Source organism: Falco naumanni, chromosome 3 (assembly GCF_017639655.2).
Source record: "Falco naumanni isolate bFalNau1 chromosome 3, bFalNau1.pat, whole genome shotgun sequence".
NCBI classification, from domain to species: Eukaryota; Metazoa; Chordata; class Aves; order Falconiformes; family Falconidae; genus Falco; species Falco naumanni.
The window spans coordinates 26,617,885-26,642,002 of NC_054056.1; the positions used below are offsets into that span (position 1 = coordinate 26,617,885).

Sequence of the window (24,118 nt, forward strand, 5' to 3'; positions counted from 1 at the left end):
GGTAGCTCTTCTGAACATCAAAGGTGCAGATAAAGTTTATTGTTCTGTGGGATACCTGAGTTGGATGTAGAGCTTAAAGTTTAGGCCAGCATAATTAAACAAGTGTGTACATTAAACACTTAAATCTACAGCCTCTATCTGCCTTTATGTTTCACATTCAGTTGGTGCTGAATGCTTCCTTCATTTTTGGGTTTAACTTGTTCATACATCTGAAGTTTATCTAAGCTTATTTTCTCTGAAGGAAAATGTGTACATTGGAGTCAAGAAGGCTTCACCCTCTTTTTGGTGCTGGGTTACCTCCTGGCTGACTGGCCGGATGGGAAGGGCTGTAGGTATTGTCCCCCTGTAGAATAAGTGAATCAGGTATGTTTGTTTTTGAGGTGGGAAAAGAAGTATCATCCAACCCTGATTTTCATTTTGGTGCTCAAAGATGACATAAAAGCTGGATGCCAGGGAGGAATATCAATTTGGGGGTGGCAGGGGGGTGGGGGAGAAACCAGCCTTGCACTCCTCTGTGATTGGGACTGACTGTGTTGTTGCTGGGTGGAACAGCACAATGCTGTTGCTGCTCCTGCTCTGGCACCGTCATGTTTCTGTTCCAGATTGTGCTGACTCACATTCAGGAAAACATGATACACAGACACAGTGCACTGTAACTCTTTTCTTTTCCCCCAGTAACCTCGGTAAGTGTTTGGTTTCTTTTTCCTGTCTATGGCTAGTGTGGTGCTAATATAGCTTTACTGTTAGAATTAATAGGAGGGGGAGAAGCAACCTTGTAAGCAAACTGCTAGCAAACAGATTAATCTTGGAGAGGGCATTTAAATGCAACCTGCTGTTTGTGGTACATCCACCTCCCTTTAAAGCTGATCAATCCTGATAACTTACCCGTCTCTACAAACTACACTTGTTACAGCTGTGTTCTTAAACGGGAGAAGTGCTTACAATGCCCATTTACAACTGTATTCTGTTTAATTAGTCAGCACAGCCAGTGCTGCAGGGATAGATCACTTGCCTTTAAAGATTTGAGAATGTTAATAGTACAGTATATCATTTTAATTATTATTGGATTAATGTTGTGTCTCGAAGAACATCTAATGCAAATCACAAGAAATGGCCTGAAGTGACCCAAGGGTTGTGCTTTATTAGAAATGTAATAGGTCCATTGCTTAAATATAAAGAGAGGTTCTTTCTTCAAATGTCACTCTGCACTGGTCTTCTCTGTGTGTGTATGTGGAAATGAAATCCTCTTGCTTCCACTTTGTCCACAGAAAGTTTCTGTAGCTCATGCAATAAATGGCTGAGACAGTAGGTGTAATACCAAGAGATGAAGAGGACATCCAAAATAACAGCGATAATGAAGACCCATTTCTGAATCGTGATGCTGTAGTGGCATCCCCTGGTTGTTCTGCCAGCCCTTCCTTAGCCAGCCTTAACGAAGACAAGGGGAGCTCAGCAGTGCCAGAAAAACTGTCCACCCTTTCCAGCAATGCTCTGGCCCAGACAAAAGCCCTGACTGGCCCAGAGGTGGTTAGCAGTGGCCAGGCACAGAAGACAGCCTCTGAGTTGGCTGAGCATCATCCAGCAGCTGTAAATGCATTGTTAGGTGACTCGTCATACCCTGCAACGGTCTGTAACCAGCAGCTGGTGGGCATTGCCTCCCTGTGCTCCAGAAGCCCCTGCTGCAATGGTGACCTGAATTCAGAGGTGCTGCAGGTCCCAAACGTGCCCAGCAGGGCCAGTGAGCCCCTGCAAACTCTCACTGTCCTGCCCAGGACTGACCCCAGGGGCTGCCACATGCAGCATGCAGGGAGCGGCGCCAAGGGCGGTACAGCCCCTTGTAGTCTGGGCCGGGTGATTTGGGCAAAGACTGCAAAAGTAATGGAGACCTTAGAAAATAAGAAAAAGGAGGAAAAGGAGAAGTACCGTCTCCAGCTAGCTATGTACCGACGGCTTTTGCTGTTGCGCTCAATCAGGAGCTTGCATAAGCAGCTGGAGCAGCAGCAGGCCAGATTGCAGGAATGCTACGGCACAGTAATAAATACCAAGAAAGAAGTGTTGAAACACATTCGCTCAACCTCGCCCTCACCTTCGCCATAATTGTGTTGCTGCATGCAGAAATGAGCTTTGTAATGCCACCAGAGCCATCATTAAGCTTGCATGCTATAGGGGTGGTGTCCTCGTACCCAAGAGTACGTGCCCATGTGTGCTGAAAGTAGTGAGGAAACGGCAGCAGCAGAGCAAGAAGAAAGGGGAAGGTAAAGTGTTGGCCCCTGAATTTATCTGGAGGAAACTGGAGCAAGATTGTACCTGTGCAAGAAGCTGACTCCTGACGCAGTCAAAGCCTCAAGCTGAAATAGGATTTTTGGCACACAGGCTTGTAAATAGAAAAAAACCCACAAACTGGGAACCGAGTCTGACACCTGATCTGTAAAGATGGTCCGATGCAAGAGTTGCTGCCTGCTGAACATGTGATATGGCGTATCTTCCCTCTACTTTCAGTGCTAACAAAACTTGAGCAAAATTGTGGTTCATTTGTCTGCAAGAATACCTGAATCTAGAAAGCCTGGATACTTGAAACACTTAACCACAGGCTTGATTATATCTACCTACTTTATCACAAAACTGCTAATGCCACTGTACTTTTGCAACCTCTTCCTTCCTATAAAATTCATTCCGGTTGACCAGAAATTATTGTGGGAAGGCAGTATTGACTGAAGGACAGTCAGACACATGCATGGGGAGACAGTGCAACTGCCTAAACCTTATTTCTGCAGGAAAACAAGCTAAAAACAAAGGCCTTGTAATCTGGTGTTGCATTGGAAACCCAGACTGGCAGTGCCAGGGGAATGTTTGAGGTCTGCACAATTACTAATCTTCTGCTAACTCCCAGTGGCACTAGTGTCTGCAAATCAAGCATATTTTGTGCCTTATTGTTGTCATTTAATGGAAGTTGGTGACAATTAACACTTTTTATCCAGGTGTATTAGACACGTGGAAAACCCTAGAGCACTGTTTCTCCAATTGCAAGGTTAGGATGCCTGCAGGGAATTTGATGTCAGTATGCAACAAACACACTGGGAAAATGAAAGGAAAAAGATGCAACTTTTTTGTATGCGATTAAAGGCAATGTAAGTCCCTGTTATTGAACAGCAGATTGAATAGTTAAATAGGATCTGAAGTGAAAAATGGTTCAAGAAGAGACGAGACTGAAAAGCTTCCTTTTCTAGGATTTAAAGTGATATGGAAAAATCTCTTCTTTTTTTCAGATATTTATTTCTGATCATGCCACCTTTCCTTTTCCCCTGCTGTGTTTTTATTATCAATGTTTAGGCAGATTAACAATCAAACAGGTATTTGGTATGTTCTGCATAAAAAGGTGAGTCTGTTATTAGAGGCCATAGCTTTCTGAGAATAATGTGCAATATATATAGGAAACTTTTTATCCTCAGCTTTTTTTTATGAGTATGGGGGGGTGTTCGTGTACACACGCACACGCACCTCCCTGTATACAAGAGGCTGTGAAAGACTAGTGCTTCTTTCTCTGTAGCAGAAGCAGGAATAATCTCTCAAAATAATCTCTGCTATCTGCAAGGAGTTTGGTTGATTAGATTCACATGCACACATCTGTGAGCAAGGTATTGAAGTAATTCAACAATTGAAGTGCAGCACAACATTGTCATTATTCTGTCTTTGTATTTCTGCGCACCCAAAATTATGGAAGCCCCCTGGGTATGCACAGCCTTAGATAGGTTCATTCATCTCCTTGGGCCCTGGTGTAGCCTCTCACACAGTACAAGCCTGTAACTTCGAATGCAGAATTACCATAGAAACATCCTTGGCATCAAGGAGGTATTTGAAGAAGCATCCTCTACTGCCTCATTTGGGGGATTCAGGTTGCCAGGGGCCTTTAGTGGGCTGCAGAAGAGAGCTGGGGATCGCATGTGACTAGGAGACATTACTCCAGAGCTTTGATCCCATGCATCTCTCTGCTTAGCCTTGGGAAAGCTGTTCTCTGGCAGCAATGCAGGTTTCCCAAAGAATGCTTAAATACTAAACTCACCTCAAAGGTAGCTTCTTCTGTCTTAATATGCCTCCCAAGAAGGAAGGTTGATCATGGCCAATAAGGCTATGCAAATATTTGATTTTTTTTTCTTTTTTTTTTTTTAATACTTCATGAACTAGAAAAGCCTTTTTGTCATTTGTTAAGAACGAGAGCAAGTGTTGTGTTAAACCAAATGCAAGCAAACCGCTATTACGTCCACTCTCTTGGGGAAAGAAGTGTTGGAGAAGAGGCACATCTCAAAAATATTACTTAATTTTGAAATCAAATGTCAAATTGTTCCCATTAGGAAGGCAGTAAAAATATATAGTTTTATTAATTTTGGCCAACTTTTTGTTTGAAAAAGTCAAGCTGAATCTAATTTAGCAGATAATTCTAATACTATCATGTCATTGAATTTTCCACTGAAATAAAATATATGCACAAACATATATATATATATATATATATATATATAAAATCTGCTAAGACAAAATAGCTATTTTGCCTCAGTAGCTGCTGAAGTATTGTCCTGCATTTGTTGCAAGAAGTGGAACGCCCTCCATTACTGCATAGAGCTACCTGTAGTGTCATATTTGCATTTAAGGGTAACTAGAATAATATTAAAAAGTACTTCTGACATGATATACAGTCCAGCAATAGTTGAGTTGTCAACCTGTGCAACTGTAAGTGCTTTGTGGCAGAGCTGTGACAATCTTTGTTTTGTACAACACCTCTCATAAAATTTCTACATCCTATCTGGGATCAGTAGATGCTTCTGCACTGTGAATATTAAATGCCAAAAGATTTGTGCATAAGCAATGCTGTCTGATAGCTGGCAGGAAAATGAAGCCAGGACTTGTTGTGTGTGTGCATGCTCTTTCCTTGTAGCGCTTTTATGGATACATGCAAAATAAATGTTAACTGAGGAAGTAACATCGGTCTTTACAACAATTTGCTGTTTAGCTGGTGGTTCTAGTGTGGCTACTAATAACTGGAGTTGTGCAAACCAGTTGAAAGCTACACAATTTTTTAAACTAGTTTATTTTACAAGCTTGGAAAATGTGGCTTAGCAGGTATGTTTTTTTTCCTTGTATGTTTTAGCAGTTAAGGCCAGTGGGAAGGTGCCAGGATGCCATGGGTAACCCATGGAGGTGTGTTCAGGCATACCAGATACAGCAACAATCTCAGGTTTAATAAAAGTGTGTGCTCTCAAATTCTTTGCTCTCCTCATGTGGTTAGAGGTTTAGTAATTTGGATGAGGTTCAACTAAATTTCTTAAAATCTGTACATTTATCTGAACTCAAACTGCATGAGTTTAGTGCTAGCGAGAGGTACAAGCTTGAATTACTGAAATTTCATATATGTACATAAGAACTCACAGGTCTTAAGTAATGAAGAAAAAATAAGTAGTTTGGGTGAGGCCCTTGTCCCCATTATCTTCCTGCCTTCCAGAGCTTTCTCTGTGACCTGGCAGCTTATGTTACATACTTTAACAGCAAAAGTTGAAGTTAAAAGATGCTGCCTGAGCTTTAAGGTCCTGCTGCTCACCTAATCTCCTAGCCAGCCTGAAATGGCAGGAAATGACCATGGGTTTACCATGGAGGAGTGAAATGTTTAAAAGCTGCTGTCTCTCATGGAGTTGTTGCTTTCACCAAAAAAGATGTAGCTTATGCCTACCTAAAACCACAAATCTTTAAGAACAGAATGGAGTTATAAACAATTTAGTAGTACAGTGGATTACTGAGATGATCTTTAATGCTAGAGCTATTCTTCAGCACCTTCAGCATTTCATTTGGCTCAACTACTGCCCTGGAGACTGGTCAGAGCTGTTTTTTTGCTGTTTCTGTTGTTGATGGCTATGAGTCAACCAAGATAAACATCCAGCTTAACATGTTTACTTGTTACCTCTTATGATGGAGCCACATGTTATGTGGGGGATTTGTTCACTTCCTCCTTCCTGATATTTTCTTCTCTGTCCATCATGTTCCTTAATTAGGACAGTGATGATTTTATCAATTTATAGTATATTTATGATATTGTGGTAAACTTGCGAGCCATACACTATTAAATGTGGATCACCCTGCACTGTTCTCAGAGCTATGAAAATTATAGACTCTGGGCATTTAAATTTAAAGATGAGGAGGTTTAAATCTCCCCTAGCTCATGAGCAGACTTAGAGAGACCCTTTAGAGTCCTTGTTACAGTTTGTTTCTGTAAATGTTATGAATCTAGAATATAAATGCATTGGAGTGCACCTTTTGCTTATGACTGTTGAAAGCAGCATGGTACTGCAAGAGCAGGTTTGGGATGTGCTTGAATGAGACCCTACTCCTGATGCGCCAGGCAAGGAGTAAATATTCCTCAGTTTTAAAGCTCATAGAATCAGATGAGTGTGATAGCCAAAAGCCTGGATGGTAGATGGAGAGGGGGAGTGAACGGAACTACAAAGAAAGATGTTTCAGGGTTTGGTTTTTAATGCAGCGTGGAGAACGGCACACTGGACAGGTTGGTTGTTTTTTTTTTTTTTTTTCTCAATTAAAGATGACCTTTTTCTTTTTCTCATTCCTGAAACAAGGATCATTGGGCTAGATGTGTGCTAAAGGGATTGTGTAACTACAGTAGATGGGAGTTGATACCCATCGCTGAAGCTGAGTGACAGTAGTCAACTTTTGGCAGAAGTTGCACATACTGCTTACTCCCCTGGACCTAGACTTTGTCTAAACTGAAACACGTTGAAGTCAGGTGTTCTACTGACTTTCAATGACATTTGAACCTGGACCAGGACTTTGTGGTGGTGCATGTTATTCAAGTCCCATCTCAGGTTTGATGCATTTCTATCTCCCTGTGTCTTCAAACATTATAAACATCCAAATGTCTTGGATGGTGCTAATCTTTGTCTTATTGGCAAAACCTTTGGAAGATTTGGGAGAAGAAGAAAAAGGCTTTCCTATCAGTCCCTTGTGCTATTGAAGAAAGTGGGAGTTGTTTGCTTTTAATGAAAATTTGTAGCAAGGAAGATGGCCCTGTGAAAACACTTCTGGAGGGTTTACTTAAACACCTTGAAAATAACAGCAGTTCCTACAGGAACAAAACTACTGCTGCAAACAAGTTTCCTTAATTGTATTGAACATCTTCTCGCACAGTTTTAGACAAGTCTCCAAAACAAACAAAAAAGTTGTCTCCATCTCTGACAAATCAAGTCTCTAAGTCCACAGCCCAAAGTGACTTCTGTGTGCAAGAGAGGCATGGAATTCTTGAGAATCTCAATAAAAGTTACATTTTCTCTTTGATGGGTGGGGGTTGGAAAGGAAAGGGAATGTGTGACCATTCATCACAGCTCCAGGCTCATTAGTACCCAGGAACTTTCTACTCTAAATGACAAAGAGTTTCAGTGTCGCCAAAGAGAAATTGCTGCTGACCTTAGACCTCTTTTTGGAAAGTAAAATAATGGAGCACAGGAGCAGAGTTTGATATTTGACCGAATTCTACACAATTATCATGCATGTGTATATAATAAAATTAATTCTGTGTCTCTGCATTGTAGCCTCCGGCAAGCAGCATACAATCAGTTTTGTATGTATAATAGATCACAGAGTTGTTCATGAATAATACAAATGCATTGAGCAGATACTAGTGAGTGAGGATGTTTGTCTTTGCATGGAATCGAAGTGAACATGTAATATTGTGATAATATATATTTGATGAATTCAGGTCTGACTTGCCTTTGCCATAGCCTGCTAATTCCCCGACAAGGGTTGCCACAATAATTGAGTTTCCAATAACATTATGATTATTTCCACATGATAATTTAATTGTAGGTATTTTTTAATATTGTAATAATGTAGATTTGTGATTATTATGCATTTGCATGCAGATTTTCATGGTGATTCAGAGCACATCCCTACATTTATAACTTAATTTCATATATTATTGCATATATATTTTGGGATGAACTCATTAATGCAAACTAAAAAAAAAGTAGGTCTTTTTAGTCATTTTGCTTTTATTATAAATGGCTGAACGCTTTGCTCATTTTTGTAGACCAGTCTAAACAAGTGAATAAACAAAAGGCAACTGTAATTCACAGATAGATTAATTTAAAATAATAATGTAATTACAAATCATTGCAGATTTGTCTGAGGTAATTGGGAAGCAGACTGGTACAAATTTTGCTTTACTGAAAGAAAACTTGTTTAGATGAATCACCAAGTTTAGTAGAGGCTGTTTTCCATTCTTCCAGTCCCCCTATATAACGTGTTGGCAGGGTAACATTGGCTCAGAATTAATGGGTGCCTGTACAAATGGGTAAAACAGGGAAGCCTGAACATCTGGACCTAACTAGATATTATTTTGGCAAGCAGTATACCCCATAAGAATAGAATTGTGTATATGGAGTCATGACACTAGCAGGGCTTTTAATCAGTTAATTTGTCCACTCTGAAAGAGGCTGGTTGCTTGCCTGATAACAACCCTCAAGCTGCATTAGAAAACCTCATCTGAAACTCAGTGGGCCAAAGGGAGGTAGACCTTTCTCTAGAAATAAACTCCACTCCCATTAATTGGAGCAAACATTTGTATGATCCTGTGAGCATCCTGGTTCCAATGGGAGAGCACTTTTCCAGGTGTATTTAAAATTTGAAGAGGAGGAAATATTTTTAAAGAAATTCTTCTGGTTTGAAAAGAAACTTTCCAGAGACAGTGATATGGTGTTACTATGTTGTTAATTTTTCTGGAACATTTCATTTTCATGGAACCACAAGGAAGTACATGTAGGTGGAGGAATATATTCCCCTACTTTTTATCTGTAAAACCTCAGTTCCTGAAATCAAACAGGGGGTCACAACAAAGTTCTTGGTCTCCTCCAGGTTATGTGTAGCTGGCAAGTTGGATTTCCATTGCTTGTGTGGAATGCAGATGCAACAGGAACCAGGAGAATAGGCCTGGTCCAAATCTTCAGACATGGAAGTCTAAGCCTAGGGACTAGAGTATATAACTTACTGCTATCATTTTCACATTGTTCTTCAGTGCATGTGGACGCTGTTGCTTCCAGTGTATTTTGCTGCCTGCTTCTACTTTCAAACATATTCCTCTAAATTAACAACATACAAGAGACAATGAGATTAAGTCCTTTCTCTTTCATCTTTCCTCGCTCTGTAGACCTAAGAATTGAACAGAAAAGCAAAAGCTTGATTTAGACAGTAAAGAGAGCAGCCATAATTCTGTGGTATAGGATGGTATCTAGATTTTGCAGCAGAATCACTATTTGTATAGGTAAATTAGATTCTGTCCTGAAGCCCACCAAAGGTATTTTGTTCAAAGTCTTTTGTAAATCCAGTCTCCAGCTAAGAAGCAGTTTGGCAACTGACTCCACCGGAAGCAGTAGAAGTATCAAAACACAAAGGTGGTTCCATCAGCAGGAGAAGTTCACAAATCTGTAGCTGTGCCTTGCTGAAAGCAAGCGATAGCCCAAAACAGGGGACCTGGAAGGTCAGTCTAGCTATTATTTTGTTTTATAGTGGGCCACCAGCATAAAATTAAGGAAGTCTTTTACACTGTGGCATTAGAACTTAAATGATCTCGGGCGTTATTTTGCACACAGCAAGCACCATAGAATATAAAATTATCATTATCTCAGTAAGTCTTGTATGCAATGTATAATTCCTGCTTGTCATGAAGATACCTACGGTTGTTTCAGATACCAGATGATTTATAATCAGATGATTATTTGCATTACTATATATTCCTGGTATTACTTGTACAGATATGATAGATGCGTGTACATAAGGTTAGAAGCAAGCCTACTGAAAAGGACTGATTTGTGTTACATTCATGAGTAACACATGCTCATGAGTAATTTTCTCTGATGAAAGAAATTAAGACTAAACTTTGGTAATGCAGAGGGTGAAGCTGCCCTGGCCTCTCAACCTTTCCAGCATCATAGAGGTTAGGACTTGGAAGAACTCAGTTCCTTTCCTACCTTTACCTGATGGGTTTTCAAGTCAAGTCTCCCGTTTGCCCTGAGAATGTCAGAATTGCTATATTTTAACTTGAGGGAAGTGGTGCAGAGTCCTTCAGCCTCTCCTATTAGTGCTGCTTCTGATTCTTTAAAAAAGTTGAATTTGGCCCAGTGGCAAGACAGGACTGCAAATGACTGGCTGCTGTGCTCTCCATGGCAATGCATGGCAGTGCTTCCATAGAAGAAATTAAGAATGCTCTCCCTTCCCCTGACCTTGTACACAGAGACAGAAATACACAATTGCCCGGTGGCCAGGCAGGGCAATCCTGAGGAGGGCAGGGGGCATTTGGTTCAAACTCATTCAGCAAAAAGATGAATTTGCATCCAGGTGCCAGTTAGTAGGGTGAGAGATAAAAATGCCTTTCCCAGCTCCTGTGTCACAACTTCCGTGCATCACGTCCTCTGCTTTATTTGCAGTATGTGAGGAGGCATTTAATTTCAGATCACTTGGAAGGCTTCTTCTCACACAAAATATTTGTTGTTGCTGCTTTGTTCCTTCAGTTGAAGACAAAAAAGATCACCTTCAGTTTTCTTGCAATTGTTTTATTTCCATTTGTAGTTGTCTGTGAAGCAGTGGGACCATGTCATTCCTGTGGGAGGCAAGGGTATGTTGTTTTGCACACAGACCAGCATTTCCCAGCCTATCCTTAAGGAAAGCATTCCTCGGAAATCATTTAAGTAAGGAGGTATTTATGCGTCGCCCGTCTTCTCTAGTGCTTGAAAATGCATGATTCATGGCCACTTTCTGTTGTTCTCATAGTGGGGAGGGTTTATTGGACATAATTCTGGAAGTCCCCTGTGTGCCAAATGATCACTGATTGTATTGGAAAAAGATGCTTCAGTGGCAGCAGGCAGCCCCTGGGTGGAAAGTGATGTCCCTTGTCCCTGAGCAATAACCTGTATGGATGATTGAGACTTGTTGATAGACCTCCATGGGAGTCTTACCTAGTAGTTGGGGCTTAGCAGCATCTGACTTGGTGAAGGATCCTCCTTTGTTGCTCTCATCAAGGAGGGCATAAAGGTAGGCAAAACCTGAACATGCTTTGAGGCCCAGGCAGATGCAGTTTTACCACATTCTCTGTCTTATGGGGGGGTGAGGGGGTGGGCAAGGGAAAGAAAAGGCTGCTAGAATTTACAAAATATAATTAGTGACTAATTTCTTCATCAGCGAGACCTGTAAGAAATCAGGAATGTCTCTCCTGAGAGATCAGTGGTGTCACCTCACACGTCCTCAGGGTGCCAAATGGTATAAAACACTCACTTTGAAAGTACTGCACCGTGGTAAGCTTCAGCTCCCAAGGGATGCATTGTGTGTACATTTTGTTATATGTAATGACACACTGAAAGGGCAGTGAAGCTGTTAAGGGAACGCTGCATGTCTAAAAAGAACTTATTTTTCTTTCAACCAATAAAAGAAAGAAAGAGTCTTTCAGAAAAGCAGTTAAAATAGTATCATTTAAATGTAACAAGTGATAAAATACTGGAGAGAATTCACCTGTCAGATGAAGAAATTTAACACATGAGGTCTTCTGTGTAACATATACATTTCAAATTGGACCATTTTCCTGGTAAAGCAATAGACCTCTTCAAAAAGCTTTTAAAACAGTTGATATATATACAAAATTTTAAGGCTGACACAACCAGCACAATGCCGACAATTATTTAGAACTGTAGATTTGAAGAATAAAGCATAAAATGTAGTCATTTCATGTAGCCATTCTAGACAATGTATGAGATGCTGTGAGATTCAACAAGACCAAAGTTGGATGGGAGACTGGGAGTTTTTCAGCAAAGGTGATTTTGTAATAAAACAGTTCAGTGCATATAAAAAATACCCCTGGAGATGTCTACAATGCTAACAACAATATTTTGAAATTAAGCTAAAAAAGACTCATGTTCCCTTCAACAAAATTCCATGTGGACATATCAAAAAATTCTGTATGGCCTTAGTGCTCTGGGGCCTGTTTTCCAGTAGAAATACTTTTACCTACAAATCATATGGAAATGTGAGTGTTTTCTTGTATTTCTAATGCAAAAGTAGTTGCCTTCCCTAAACTTGACACAGAATGAAATTTGAGGATATGAAATCCCAGTCAGCAAGGTGATAGAACAACTGGGCAAATGTGTTTCTGACGATCTTTAAATGTGAAATTCAAATTGGACAAATAATTGATTTGATAATATTCAGAAATAAGCAAGAACTCATAAAAAAATAGAAAAGTGAATTGGATAGACTGGTGGAGTTATATCTTCTATTACCTCAGTACTGGTCATCAATCACTGTCAGTTAATTATCATTAAGACTGCATAAAAAAAGGCCCCTGTGGGAGCTGGATAGTCTGTGAGCTTTGTTCTTTCATCAAAAACAAGATAAACAATATAAGCCTTCTTGTTGTTTGGTTTTTGTTTTTGTTTTCATTTGGGGCTTTTTGTATACAAGGAAATTATGTGAAAAGGTGAATCTTGAAATGAGTAATTGTGCTGAGAGTTACCATATGGATTGCAGAGAGAAGGCAGTAAAACAAGGGGTTCAAAATTAAAGTTGTTATTTGTCAGGAAGAGTTTAAAGATTTTTAATGTCTGGGTTGGTTTTCCTCCCCTCCCTCCCTCAAAAAAACCCAAACCAGTAGGATTGCCCTTTCTAAGGTGCAAAAGTGGAGGGACTTTTAAAAGACATGCTCACTTCTTAATTAACTGTGCTGGTTTTAAGCCTCTGTGGTTTATACTTCTCTGTGCAACATTCAGTTTGGAAACTTTCTTTTTTTTAAAAAAAGATAAAAGCTAAGTCGCATGGCTCTAAAAGGTGATTCTCCAACAGAAAACGAGTCAGCATGAAATTCAGTATGAGCTGTGAATACAGACATTTTCAGAGTTTATGAGCTATTCTGTGAGGCTCATGACCACTTAGCTAATGACAGAAACAGGAATGCAGTAGTGGACAGGAGCAGCTACAGTAATTTCCAGGGTGCTTCCCTGTACTGCTGAGTAGCAGTTCACATTTACAGTGCTGAGTGTTATTGATAGTGCTCATCAGCATCACAAACAGGAGCTGGTACCTGAGCTCTGTGCAATTTCTGCCTTTAATATAAAATGGGTTCTGAGTCAGCCTCATGCTTGCTTAGCCTGAGGATCACAAGGCTCTCCTGGCCAAGCTTGCTCTCTGCAGAAGGCAGCTACAGAGAATAGAATAAGCCCTTATGAATTTTTCACATCTCTAAATAATTATTTATCATGGGAAAGTGTATGTGTTGTAGATAATTTTTTGTTTATTTGTTGGAATTTGGGTTTGTTTCTTGAAGTGAGGCTTCCTCGTTAACTCCCCCCCCAAATGACTGAAGTGCCTTATGAAGAACAGTTTAAAGGCTTGAAGCCTTCAGGGCCAAAGGCCTCTCTGTTCAGCAAAATAATAATAATAATAATAATAATAATAATAATAATAATAATAATAATAATAATAATAATAATAATAATAATAATAATAATAATAATAATTCAAAAAAGCCCTTACACTTTGAATTAACCATGTTTTGGCCAATTGCCCAAATAAACCTCAGAGCTGGAGTCACATAAATACAAGTGTTCCCACCCAGATGTCAAAGCAGCAAAAAGCGTGTAAGTGACACAACCTCAAACCAAATGAAGTCTTTAACATTGGTGAGCAATGGTTTCTAATGAGGAGGAATGAATGACTTAAACTAGAGCAGAGCTGCCTTGTTTAGGGCTCTTCAGGCTGAATGCAGCCCATCAGGATAATTCATCTACTCCTTGTCAACCTCCTTCTCCTGGGAAAGCCTCTTTGCCTGCACAGATCCAGACTGCAGGCAGCACTTAGCTTGTGATGGGCAGCCAGCTGGTCACAAGGTGGAGACCTGTGTTCAGGTCAGGTCAGGTAACTCACACTGTCTGTGCATCCCATTTTTCTTTATTGGGTATTTTCTAATGCGTCAAGGAAGGTTATACTTTGGGTAAAACCTCATCAAGTAAGCTAATTTCTACTCTTGTATCTTTGCTCCCTCTGTCAGGTCCTGAGTTTCTTCATTCATATTTAGCTATTGGAGAAGTAAGAGCCTTCCTCCAGTGCCGATTTTATTTTGCAGGGTTGGGTCAATGTTAGTATGTCTGTAAACTAGTAAGAGGGGGGATTAGGCCGTAGCAGAAAGGGACAGTGCATCCTGAAAGAAAACTAAGATGGAAACCCTAACCTCTTCTAATTTACATATGGTGACATTTTGCAGAAATATTGTAACATTAGCAGTGGCATAATGAAATTCTGCCTATCAGCCGTGGAAGGAATAATGTTACTGTAAAGGTAACCTGTCCACAGTTTGTTATCAAGAAAATATTCATGGCAAGAAACATACATTTACCAATGAGTGTTAAGAACAGTATTTTTTCCTTGTATTTTCTCCTCATGAGCTATCCATCTTCCCCTCCAGATTTACTGCATGATCACTCCCTTTACATGCTAATTACGTGCAGCTCTGGTGAATTTGTTAGTAGTGACACTTTGGGCACCCAGTGGGACTGCAACTCATTATGTGGCAATGTCCAGATATATCAGATATTATTAGCTGTCATTAATCTGCTGTGGAAACATTGAATGCACAGCCAGGAGAGAGACCAGGAAATAGAGTAAAAATGAAGTCTGCAGCCGCCCTGGCCCCCAGAAGGTCAGAGGGCAAATCAGCAGGGGAGAAGAATACACCTTAAAATGGCCAGTGCTTAGCAGCAGATTTTTAACCCATTATAAACCATCATTTCTAAGAAGAGGAAAGACAAAAAGAAATTACACTCTTTGAAATGTCTGTATGGCTATGCTTTACTGGGGGAAACAGGGATACAGTATCTCAAACTACTGCTTTCTAAAGCTGTTTTCTACAACTGCACCTTGGCAAGAAAAGTGTGTGAAAAGGAGGAAGAGTGAGCAACATGCAGTATCTGTCTCACTGTGGCTAGTGCCCAAGCATAAAGCTTTGAAATTAGGCACATGTAACTCAGAATTAGGATTAGGACCCTCTTCCATTTGAAGGTCATATTTTATAGAACCAGACCTGGCAGTACAGAAAATGCTGAAGGAATGAAGAGCTTGCTCTTGGTGTTCATCCAGACCTGTAATTCGCCTGTATAAGCACAGGAGTTTGCCTCTAGACTGCTGATGCAATGCTGATCAGTCTCTGCTATGCAGCTTAAAAACACAAATCACAATAGGTTGCATTTTTGGCATCAATTCTGAAAAATAGTCACTTGTAAGAGTTACACGTATCTGTGCTTGTGCAGTATTAATTACATGGCTTGGAGTGCAGAAATAAAAACAAAAGAAAGATTCTTCCCAGAAAGTTCCACAGCCTTTCTGATCTTCAAGATGACTTGCAGAGTACTGCCCAGGACTGTAAGAAGTCCTATCTTCTTTTTTTAATCAGCTAATATGGCTGGAAGAAATCAGGCAAGCTTTATGGCAAACGAGGTCTTCTCTGGTCTGAAATAGAAACAGAAAACACCAAAGTAAAGGCTATGAATCTCTGAGTTTAATGGTTATCTATTAACTAGACAATTTTCAGAGCAGGGAAAAAGTAATAGGTTGGTTAGTCTGTGTGCATTGGTAACTTACGGGTGACTTTTGCTACTGTCAAGGGGCAACCTGAAAATTCAATGACCTTAAAATAAAAGTAAATAATGAGATAGGGTGAATCAAGATACAAAAGCCCTTTTATGAAAGAAAGTAAAAATAATCTTGTGTTTCCAAGATTGCAGGGACCTATGCTCCTTTCTCTAGAAGTTGCAGTGCTTTAGTTAGGAGCTTTATGCAATAACTAAGAGAAGGAAATCACTAAAATCTTTCAGCAAATTACAAACTTATACTTACTTAGGGAAGCTGGAGAGAAGTTATTTAGACAGTGGCTTGGAAATTTCTGAGTGAGCCACTCATCTGAGTTTCCTGAAGGAATCTGGGGAGTACTGGTTTTATTCCTGTTAGAGTGGTCTAATCTAATGCTCCACAATTTTTCACATACTATAACCTTTGTGTGATCTAATCTTATCCTAATGAGGATAATAACAGGGGAAAAAATGGCCTGATGTTTTATTTATGGACCTGTCTTCAATTAGACAGACTCTGATAAACCTTCGCAAAAACAACAACCGTGGGCTCAGTTTTAGGTTGTCTTAAATTCTGCACAATCCCATGAAAGAGAAAGCAATGTTTGTATTTGATGAAATGGCTCCCATTAATACTTCCTAAACTAACAGTCATTCATGAACTCAGGCTCTAGAAAAAGATTTAGAAGTCATTTTGGTGGCATTGTGGGGTTTGCAGAAATACCCAGAAGGGTTACAGAGTACAGTGTTAGCCATGGGGCAGGTGGCAAGTACCCAGGGAAATAAAGAAGAAGCAGGTTTATCATTGGTCTTGGACCTTTGCAGTTTTGGTGTTACAGGAGGGTTTGTTTATTTTTATGTGAGGGCAATGCAATATCAGAGAAGAGTTACAGTCTAATGACATTAATGTGGACAAAAAAATTGTGAAAGCCATTCTGAGTGCTGTATGAATACATCCAACAGGTCAGTCATAGATTATTTTATAGTCTTTTCTAGTGTTTATGAAATTTTACAAATATGGCATGCCTTACCCGTTTTTCAGGGGAGAGGAATAAAAATTGATTCCAATTTCTTTTTCCTTTGAGTATTTTGAAGAACTGAACATGAGGTGAATAGTGTTTTAGTGGTAGGTTAATAAGTTACAGGTCAGGCTTATAGTGGAAAAATTGCAGTCAGCGCCATGGTGCTGTGTTTGCCAAATTTGTACTGATGAAGCTATTACGGCAGGCTCACTTTCTGTTTTTTTTCATGGAGGAACATGTTTGTTATTTGCCCATCAAGATTATGCTGTCTTTTCAGCGCCTGTGTTGCTCCTTAAAATCCTACAGGCACTTATTTTCACGTTTAACATGATATGCATGAGTAACCCTCTCTCAACTGGTGGAACTAGTCAGGTGTAAAACTCTGATGTATGCACTCTGTGGGGCTGGGGCCCGAGCAGATTCTGCAGAACACAAGTGTGTTATGTTTTACAGAAGTCTGCATCATTTCTTATTCCATTGTTTGTAGCAAGTTGAATAGTTAGGTATTACCCAGATAAACCTGTATCAGCAATGCTAACGAGGATATCTGCACGGCTGCCTTTGATCTTTATTGTACTGAAAACGGTGGGTTAAGTATTAGGATCAGTCTTTTAAAAGATGGCTCTTCCATATATATACTCCAAATTGTTTTCAAAGTAAATTCCTAGGGATAGGTTTAAAATGATTGTAAGTCGTAACATAATGTCAGGAGAAGGCCATCACCTTGAATTTGGAGTGCGGAGAGGACCAATATACAGAAAGTGCTGGATTGCTCTTTTTCTTGCGACTCAGAAAATTAGGAATTACAGTGTAAAAGCCCTAATATCAATTTTATCTTCCTGGACAAGCATGAATACCTTTATGAATATCCTAATACATTTGCTTTTTTTTTTTTTTTTTTTTTTTTTTTATTATTATCTGTTTTCTAAAAGCTAATCATAGCTATAGATTTATAATGTATAAAGTGTGCAAAGTTAGTTGTAATTACGACTATATTCAGCTTTCTGAAAGTTAAGAAGCAACATCAGCTCTGAACTGATGGATTTGCTCAGGAGTTACTTTGGTGTGTGAGCTATTAGATCAGTTGCAGTATTCTCAGAGGCTGTGGGAGGGCTTTGCTTCCTGAATTTTAGGGTCGTGACATCAGGCTTTGATTCTGCAATTCCCTTGCAAATGATGGCAAGTGGCAGGGCTCTGTCACAGCTCTGGTCTCCTTACCTCATGCAGCTCTTTACAGCATGCAACATTGCCAGCACAGTAAGTGGCAAGTGCCATAAATTACCCTACCTGATGTAAAGGATAATCAATATTTAGGGTGATTCACTGTTTTTGTGATGTTTCCTGGGAAAAAAATGGAAGGACAGATGAGTTAAGGTTTAGATTTACGGCAGCTTCCCTGATGTTTCTGGTCATTTATTCATTGTCATCATCACTCATTTAGTGACTTAGGCTGTTGCAGAGTAAGATGCTAGTTGGCATAACTGAAGAGGAAGAATCTGACATGAAATTACTGAGCTGTGAGTTGTCATTAACGTTCTGTTTAAAAGAGTTCCGTTGCAGCTAGGAGAGGAGCAAGAAAATGCAAAGAGAACAATAACACCAGGGCAACATTTCAAGACTATTTCTTGAAAAATCTGTGTTTTACTATATTTTCCAAAGTCGTGGATGTTGATATTTTTTATAATTACTAGTAATTTTATTTCATTACTGTTAGCAAAATGGAAATCAGAGCCTTTTTGCTATTGTTCTAGCTAGAAAAGAGGTAGGAATTTTCTGAACTCCTGAAAGCTACTATTTAAATGGTAAAACAGATTAAAGAGAGACTGTTTAAAGTGCGTGGAATGATGAACATTCGAGAATTCATGTTTCACTACTGCAAATGGTTGTGGAAATTGGGTTGCACATGTGTATGTGTTTATATATGCTAAAAGTGCATACTGTTGGATCAAGGGTGAGTAACAGTTCCACAAGTCTCCACTAGACAGTTGTAACTGTTCATTTCAGATGCAAACAAGTTATTTCACAACAAAATACAGATAAACGAACCTTCAATTCACTCTTTTAATGAGGAGTTACATTATGCAGTACCAAAACATAACAATTTCCTAGATTTATTGTAATATGTTTCTAAACACATCAGGTGTTTACTGAGGTTTTGTTTCCTTAAAAGCATTGTGGCTATGCATTCAACTTTTGAACCTCATTCTGCAGAGTGCTGTAGAATCTGCTGCCTCTGGAAAGAAAACCAAAACCAAACCAAAACCACCCCCAAAACGGCAACCAACCAAACAAAAAACCCCCAGAACACTGCTGAAGTTTTTTCAAGGGGGAAAAATTTAGAGGCAGCCAAGGTTCTGCCCTGGTGGCCTGGACCTGGGTCTGGCATAGTGCTGCTTTAGGTGGACGCCTCTTCTGGATGTGTTAAAGATCCTAGTGATGTCTTTCACTTTCTTCCTCCTCCATGCACCTGAATCTACCCTTGACAGTGAATTTTGACGGCGTCCCTTTTGAACAGCTTTATATGATTGCTTCCATCCACAGGTTACCTTATTCAAGTGGATTTGCCACAGAGCACTTGCCCATTAGCAATCTCTTCTGCAGCCTGCTTTAAAATCTGCTTATGGTTATGGCCAGATAAAAGCATGTGAGGTCAGTTTGGTAGAGCGGAGACAAATACCTTAACATAAGGTTTTCTATTCTGTGCAAGCAGCTAATAAAAGTGCCCGCAGGTGTTGAGAATTACCCTTCTCTTGGAGATTTCTTTGCAATCTGAACCTAATCTTGGCAAAAGCTTTGGCAAGGATATCTGGCACATTAATTAAATGACTTTCCCTCCCCCACAGGTCTTATGCTGTAACTTTGATTAACCACCTCTGTGCCCAGGAAACAAACTGCTGGATAAGCATTATCAGTTTTGCAGGTGTATGGATGTTAGAGATAACATGGGATTCCTCCTTTATCTGGATGGATGCTCCTTATTGTTTCAACAGTGCACAGCTTTTTCCTCTAGCTACAGCTACAGGGATCCTGCAGACATGTTATGAGATTTTAGTATGAGGACGTTTTTATTCAGTATGTATCTCTGGATGGCCTCTGCTGAGAAGTTTCAGATCCTTAGGGGAAAATGCCTGACTCCTCTGGAGCTCCCCCTCTATTTAAATGGCTTTTCCTTGCTGCAGTATCACAGCTGTGACACATCAAAGCTAGTAGTTGGTGTGGCAGGACATGCATTTCCAAATCAGCCTCAGTGACAAAAGGTGATTTGCAGTGACAGGTTTCATATCTTACGGTGTCATTTTAATGAATGGCTTGGCTAATTAAATTTAATGTGGAACAAGAGCTTGCTTACATTTTGCCAGGCTTAAGATGTTCTTACTCACACCTTACTTAAGGAACAATTCCTACTGTTGAATAAGGGCTCCAGGATTTAGCCCTCTGTTAGCAGTCTTCCATAAACCCTTTGTTTTCCTAACATGTTAAAAACTAAGGCTTAATGGGTTCATGATGACATCAGTTATCAAGATTTGTGTGGTGTTGGCAGATGTTGAATTTTCAGTGGAAAACCATTAAACAGATTTGAGTCAGGACAAGTTTCACAACATGCACGTATTATACTGGTGGTTACATGTGTTGACTTCAGCTTTATTTATTACAAAAGAAAACAGGCCTATACTTATACAACAACAGCAATGAAAAATTAATCTTCCCAACAGGAAAATCAGTCTTGTCTTGTTAAAGGTACTCAAAGTTACATATTGAGCATGCTGAGCTTGCAAAAGCTATGTCTGCAACTTTCAAATTTAATAAAACTAAAATTAAATGAAAAAATAGATTCTTAGTACCCCTATTTTTGGAAATCCAGTGTAAAGAAGGTAAAATTTAAGAAAGTGCTGAATGTCCATTCTGTGGCAACCATTCTTTCTAAAATGTCTCAAGCTGAGCATGTTCATTGTCACACCTGGTTAGATTTGTCACTTTTGAATGCTGATTGCCTTTCATCTCAAAACACATCAATTCTGTACTAGTTCCAATATTCTTCAACACTAAAAAGTTTCTTTTTGTCATATGACTGCAAAGTTTGCTCAGTGGTATTGTCTGGACCAATGATGGTGGCCAGGCCTACATGTGATGCAATATGTGCATAAGAATCATATGACAAACATTGAAACCAAGTACGTGGGGAGAAATGATTTTTCCAATAAAAAGCAAGCTCTAATACAACAAAAGCCCAAAACCCCATAAAAAATGAAACCCCACAACAAAACGATAACAACAACAAAAATCAAAGAACAGTTCTGTTTTGTGTATGTGTAGTAACTTGAAATGAGATGGACTGAGTTGCTGCAGTGTTTGGTTCATACATTAATTAGGTGTTCAGTTTGGAGATGTGCTCATGCAGTGCACAAAAACAAAAATGTATTGTCTTACTTTCTATTCAACTGTAAAAGTGATGGATACTTTGTATTTTCTTGGAAACTAAACTTCACTCAGTTGAATTACTTCAAGTTCTGCTTATGAATCAAGAGGCATCTAACCTTGGTTCTTCTCATTAAAAGCCACTTTTAAAGTTGTTCGTACAATGCTCCTTTTTGCCCCCAAAAGTTTTTTTGAGTCTTTGATTTTTGATGCTGCTGCTATGGCATGAAGTTTTCTGAATATCAAAATTAATTCTGACAGTAACTAGAAGATTTCAAGGGGTAAATAAATTCTTTTTCGTCATATGGTGGCCTACGTAGAGAATCATTAGAACAAGTGGGGGTATTGCACTTCTGTGTGTTTAAAAGTAAATAATTAAAAAAGGAAGGAAAAAACATACTTTCTTATGAAGAAGCACTTAATTTTCTATTGTTTTTTAAGACACTTTGAGGAAACTTTACTTTTGAAATATGCAAATTTATAAAGATTAAAATCCTTTGCAATATCTCTTTGTTTCAGAAAATCTTAAAAAAAAAAATTTCATATTGAAACATTTCTTTGATATTTTGGAATTCAATCAAATTTTTAATTTTCTACAGCCTTTCACTTTATTTTCTTCCTGTTTGTCTTATTTAATATTATAGCTGCATGAAATAAGATCAACGTGTTTTGAACAAGTAATGGAATTTTCCTTCCGAGGCAACTGCACTGGTTTTGTTCCAGTTCGGAACAGGGCCAAATTTTCTATTTTGTAGTCCTGTATAAAACAAAAGTTTTACTTCAGTGGAGCTCTTTTTTTCATGAGGCAAACAAATAAAAATAAATCCCTTTACTGGGTGCATGCAAAACCATTGTTTCTTCAGCAGCAGCAACTTTTCCCGTACGTGAAACCAATTGCCTGATAAAAAGGATGGGACAGATGATAAGCTTTGAATTAGGACCTCAGTTTTCACCACCTAAAGAGCAAACGATCATCCACAGATGCGAGCGGGAAAAAGAAAAACATTCTCTCCCAAACTTTTCAAGTAAAAAACAAAGGATGAAATGTTGGATAATTATGATTTCATGAGTTACGTGATCTTCTAATTATTACAAATGGGTAAATAAGAAGACTCTGATTATTTACACTGCTGACCTGCCTCAGTTTTATGCCATTCATTATAGTCAGTAATGTTTATAGCAAAATTTTTCCTAACAATAACATTTATAATATTTAATGTGTGTGTATGGAGGGAAATAACACATGAAAGAATTTCAGTGCAAATAAACCTCAACTGTTTTACATTTGGAACTCCACTGTATTATTTTAGGAACCTGGTCCTCAAAACACTTATGGTTAACTTTATTCACACAATTCCAATGGGATAACTCATATGGATAAAGGTAAGTCTTAGGCATTTTCGTGCACCCTTTCCCATCCCACCCTTCACTTTCCAACCTGCATGTGCACAGGGTGAGGTAGAGATGTCGAAGCAGATTCCTGAACACGCTGAACTGTCTTCATTCTCTGGAGCACGTCATTTTAATGAGATAACTATATAGGGTTTTCTGTATGGATGAGTATACAGATATTTGCACAAGTATTAATTAATTTATTCCATGGGCACCAAGTAATTAACTATTTTGCTGCAAGGGTAATTTGCTGCCGTACTAAGCAGAAGGTATTCTTGCACCAAACAAAACAAGCATAGCAGCATTTGCAGCCATGTGCAGAAATGTGTGATCAGTATTAAAATGTGTTAAGCATGGCATCATTATTCTAAAACCAGCCACAGAGATATAAAATACACCATGATACTGCAAACTGAGCACAGTTTGATTGTAGGACACCTGGGCAGAGGGGTTTTGTATTAGAATATACATCGCATCTATAATGCCTTCTCTAAAATGTAATTAGTTTTTTTTATGAACTGGTAAAATATAGTACATAAAGAACTCAGGGGTTTTCCATATAGCCACATTTATTCCCACATGTCTTTCCAAATCATAAATGGTTGTCTTCCCTAGAAATGGATTAGGACAAATTGCATTAGGACACGATTGTGAATCTGATTAAGGTGGAACCATGATCAGGTTTTTTCTTTTGGGCAACCATGTTTTCTTATAACAACCAGAAGACAAAAAAGCCTTTGGCAAGATGTTTCAAAGGCCTTTCTCATATGCACATAAAAGCAGTTTTCATGCTAATTCAAAAATTGGTCCACACCTATAATTTCTTTATATAGCCAAGACAAAGCTTTGGGCAAAATTTTGCAGTAGTATATATTTCAGATACAGACTTGTGGTTTCAGTAAAAGCTCGTAAAAAGGAATTTCCATGCATAATTTCCTTAAGGAGAAGACTCTGAAGGCAAGCTGCAAGAGAGGCGCAAGATCAGGCATTGATCCCAAATCAGTTCAGTGAGAGGAACACTGAGAACAGAACCATCCCCAGTGGAACACTGATTTAATATACTGAATAAATACCTCTTCAAATGAACACACTCTTAGAAAGGCCTCAGCCCCTCCTTTTTTTGTGTTAGCATCTGGCCCATACTGAGCGCACTGCATGACATTATTTGACATGGAAGGAAACTAGGACAGATACGCCTGTTGATGGGCAGAACTGCACATGCTTGGGAAAAGCAAACCTTGGCAAAACTGGCTGTTACTTTCTTCCCCTCTCCCACCTTATTTGTTTTAAACAGCACCCTTGACCCCATAAACCTAAAGGGAGCTTAACTGCAGCATTCTTACCTCTGTATTGTAGCCAAATTTGTTGATGCCCCACTGCTACTCAACAGAAAACCAGGCTGGAAGAGTCTGAAAACCCATCTTCATTTGTCTCCTTGCAGCTCCATTGTGTATGAGCGTTTTGATCTCTCAAATTGACACATAGGATTCAGCTGAGAAGTAGGACTCCACTGCATTAGGAACTCAAAGTCCGTATAAAGAAAGAAGGTCTGTGTCTCCAAGGGCTAGAATTTGGCACATGAAAAAAAAAAGAGAACAGGTGGGTCTAAATGAATAAATTCTGGAAGCCTAAGGA

At 39.1% G+C, this 24,118-nt stretch overlaps 1 protein-coding gene across 1 annotated transcript; it reads left to right on the forward strand.

Moving 5' to 3' along the window:
• The first annotated feature begins 1,293 nt into the window (after positions 1 to 1,293).
• On the forward strand, positions 1,294 to 2,222 carry LOC121084437 (UPF0500 protein C1orf216 homolog). The gene has a single exon (XM_040585859.1). The coding sequence runs from the start codon at positions 1,294 to 1,296 to the stop codon at positions 2,095 to 2,097; it is 804 nt and encodes a 267-aa protein (XP_040441793.1). The 3' UTR covers positions 2,098 to 2,222.
• The last annotated feature ends 21,896 nt before the right edge of the window (positions 2,223 to 24,118 follow it).

Bases quoted from the DNA above. Each gene is read 5' to 3' on its own strand.
- LOC121084437 (XM_040585859.1), top strand. From the start codon at position 1,294: ATGGCTGAGACAGTAGGTGTAATACCAAGAGATGAAGAGGACATCCAA.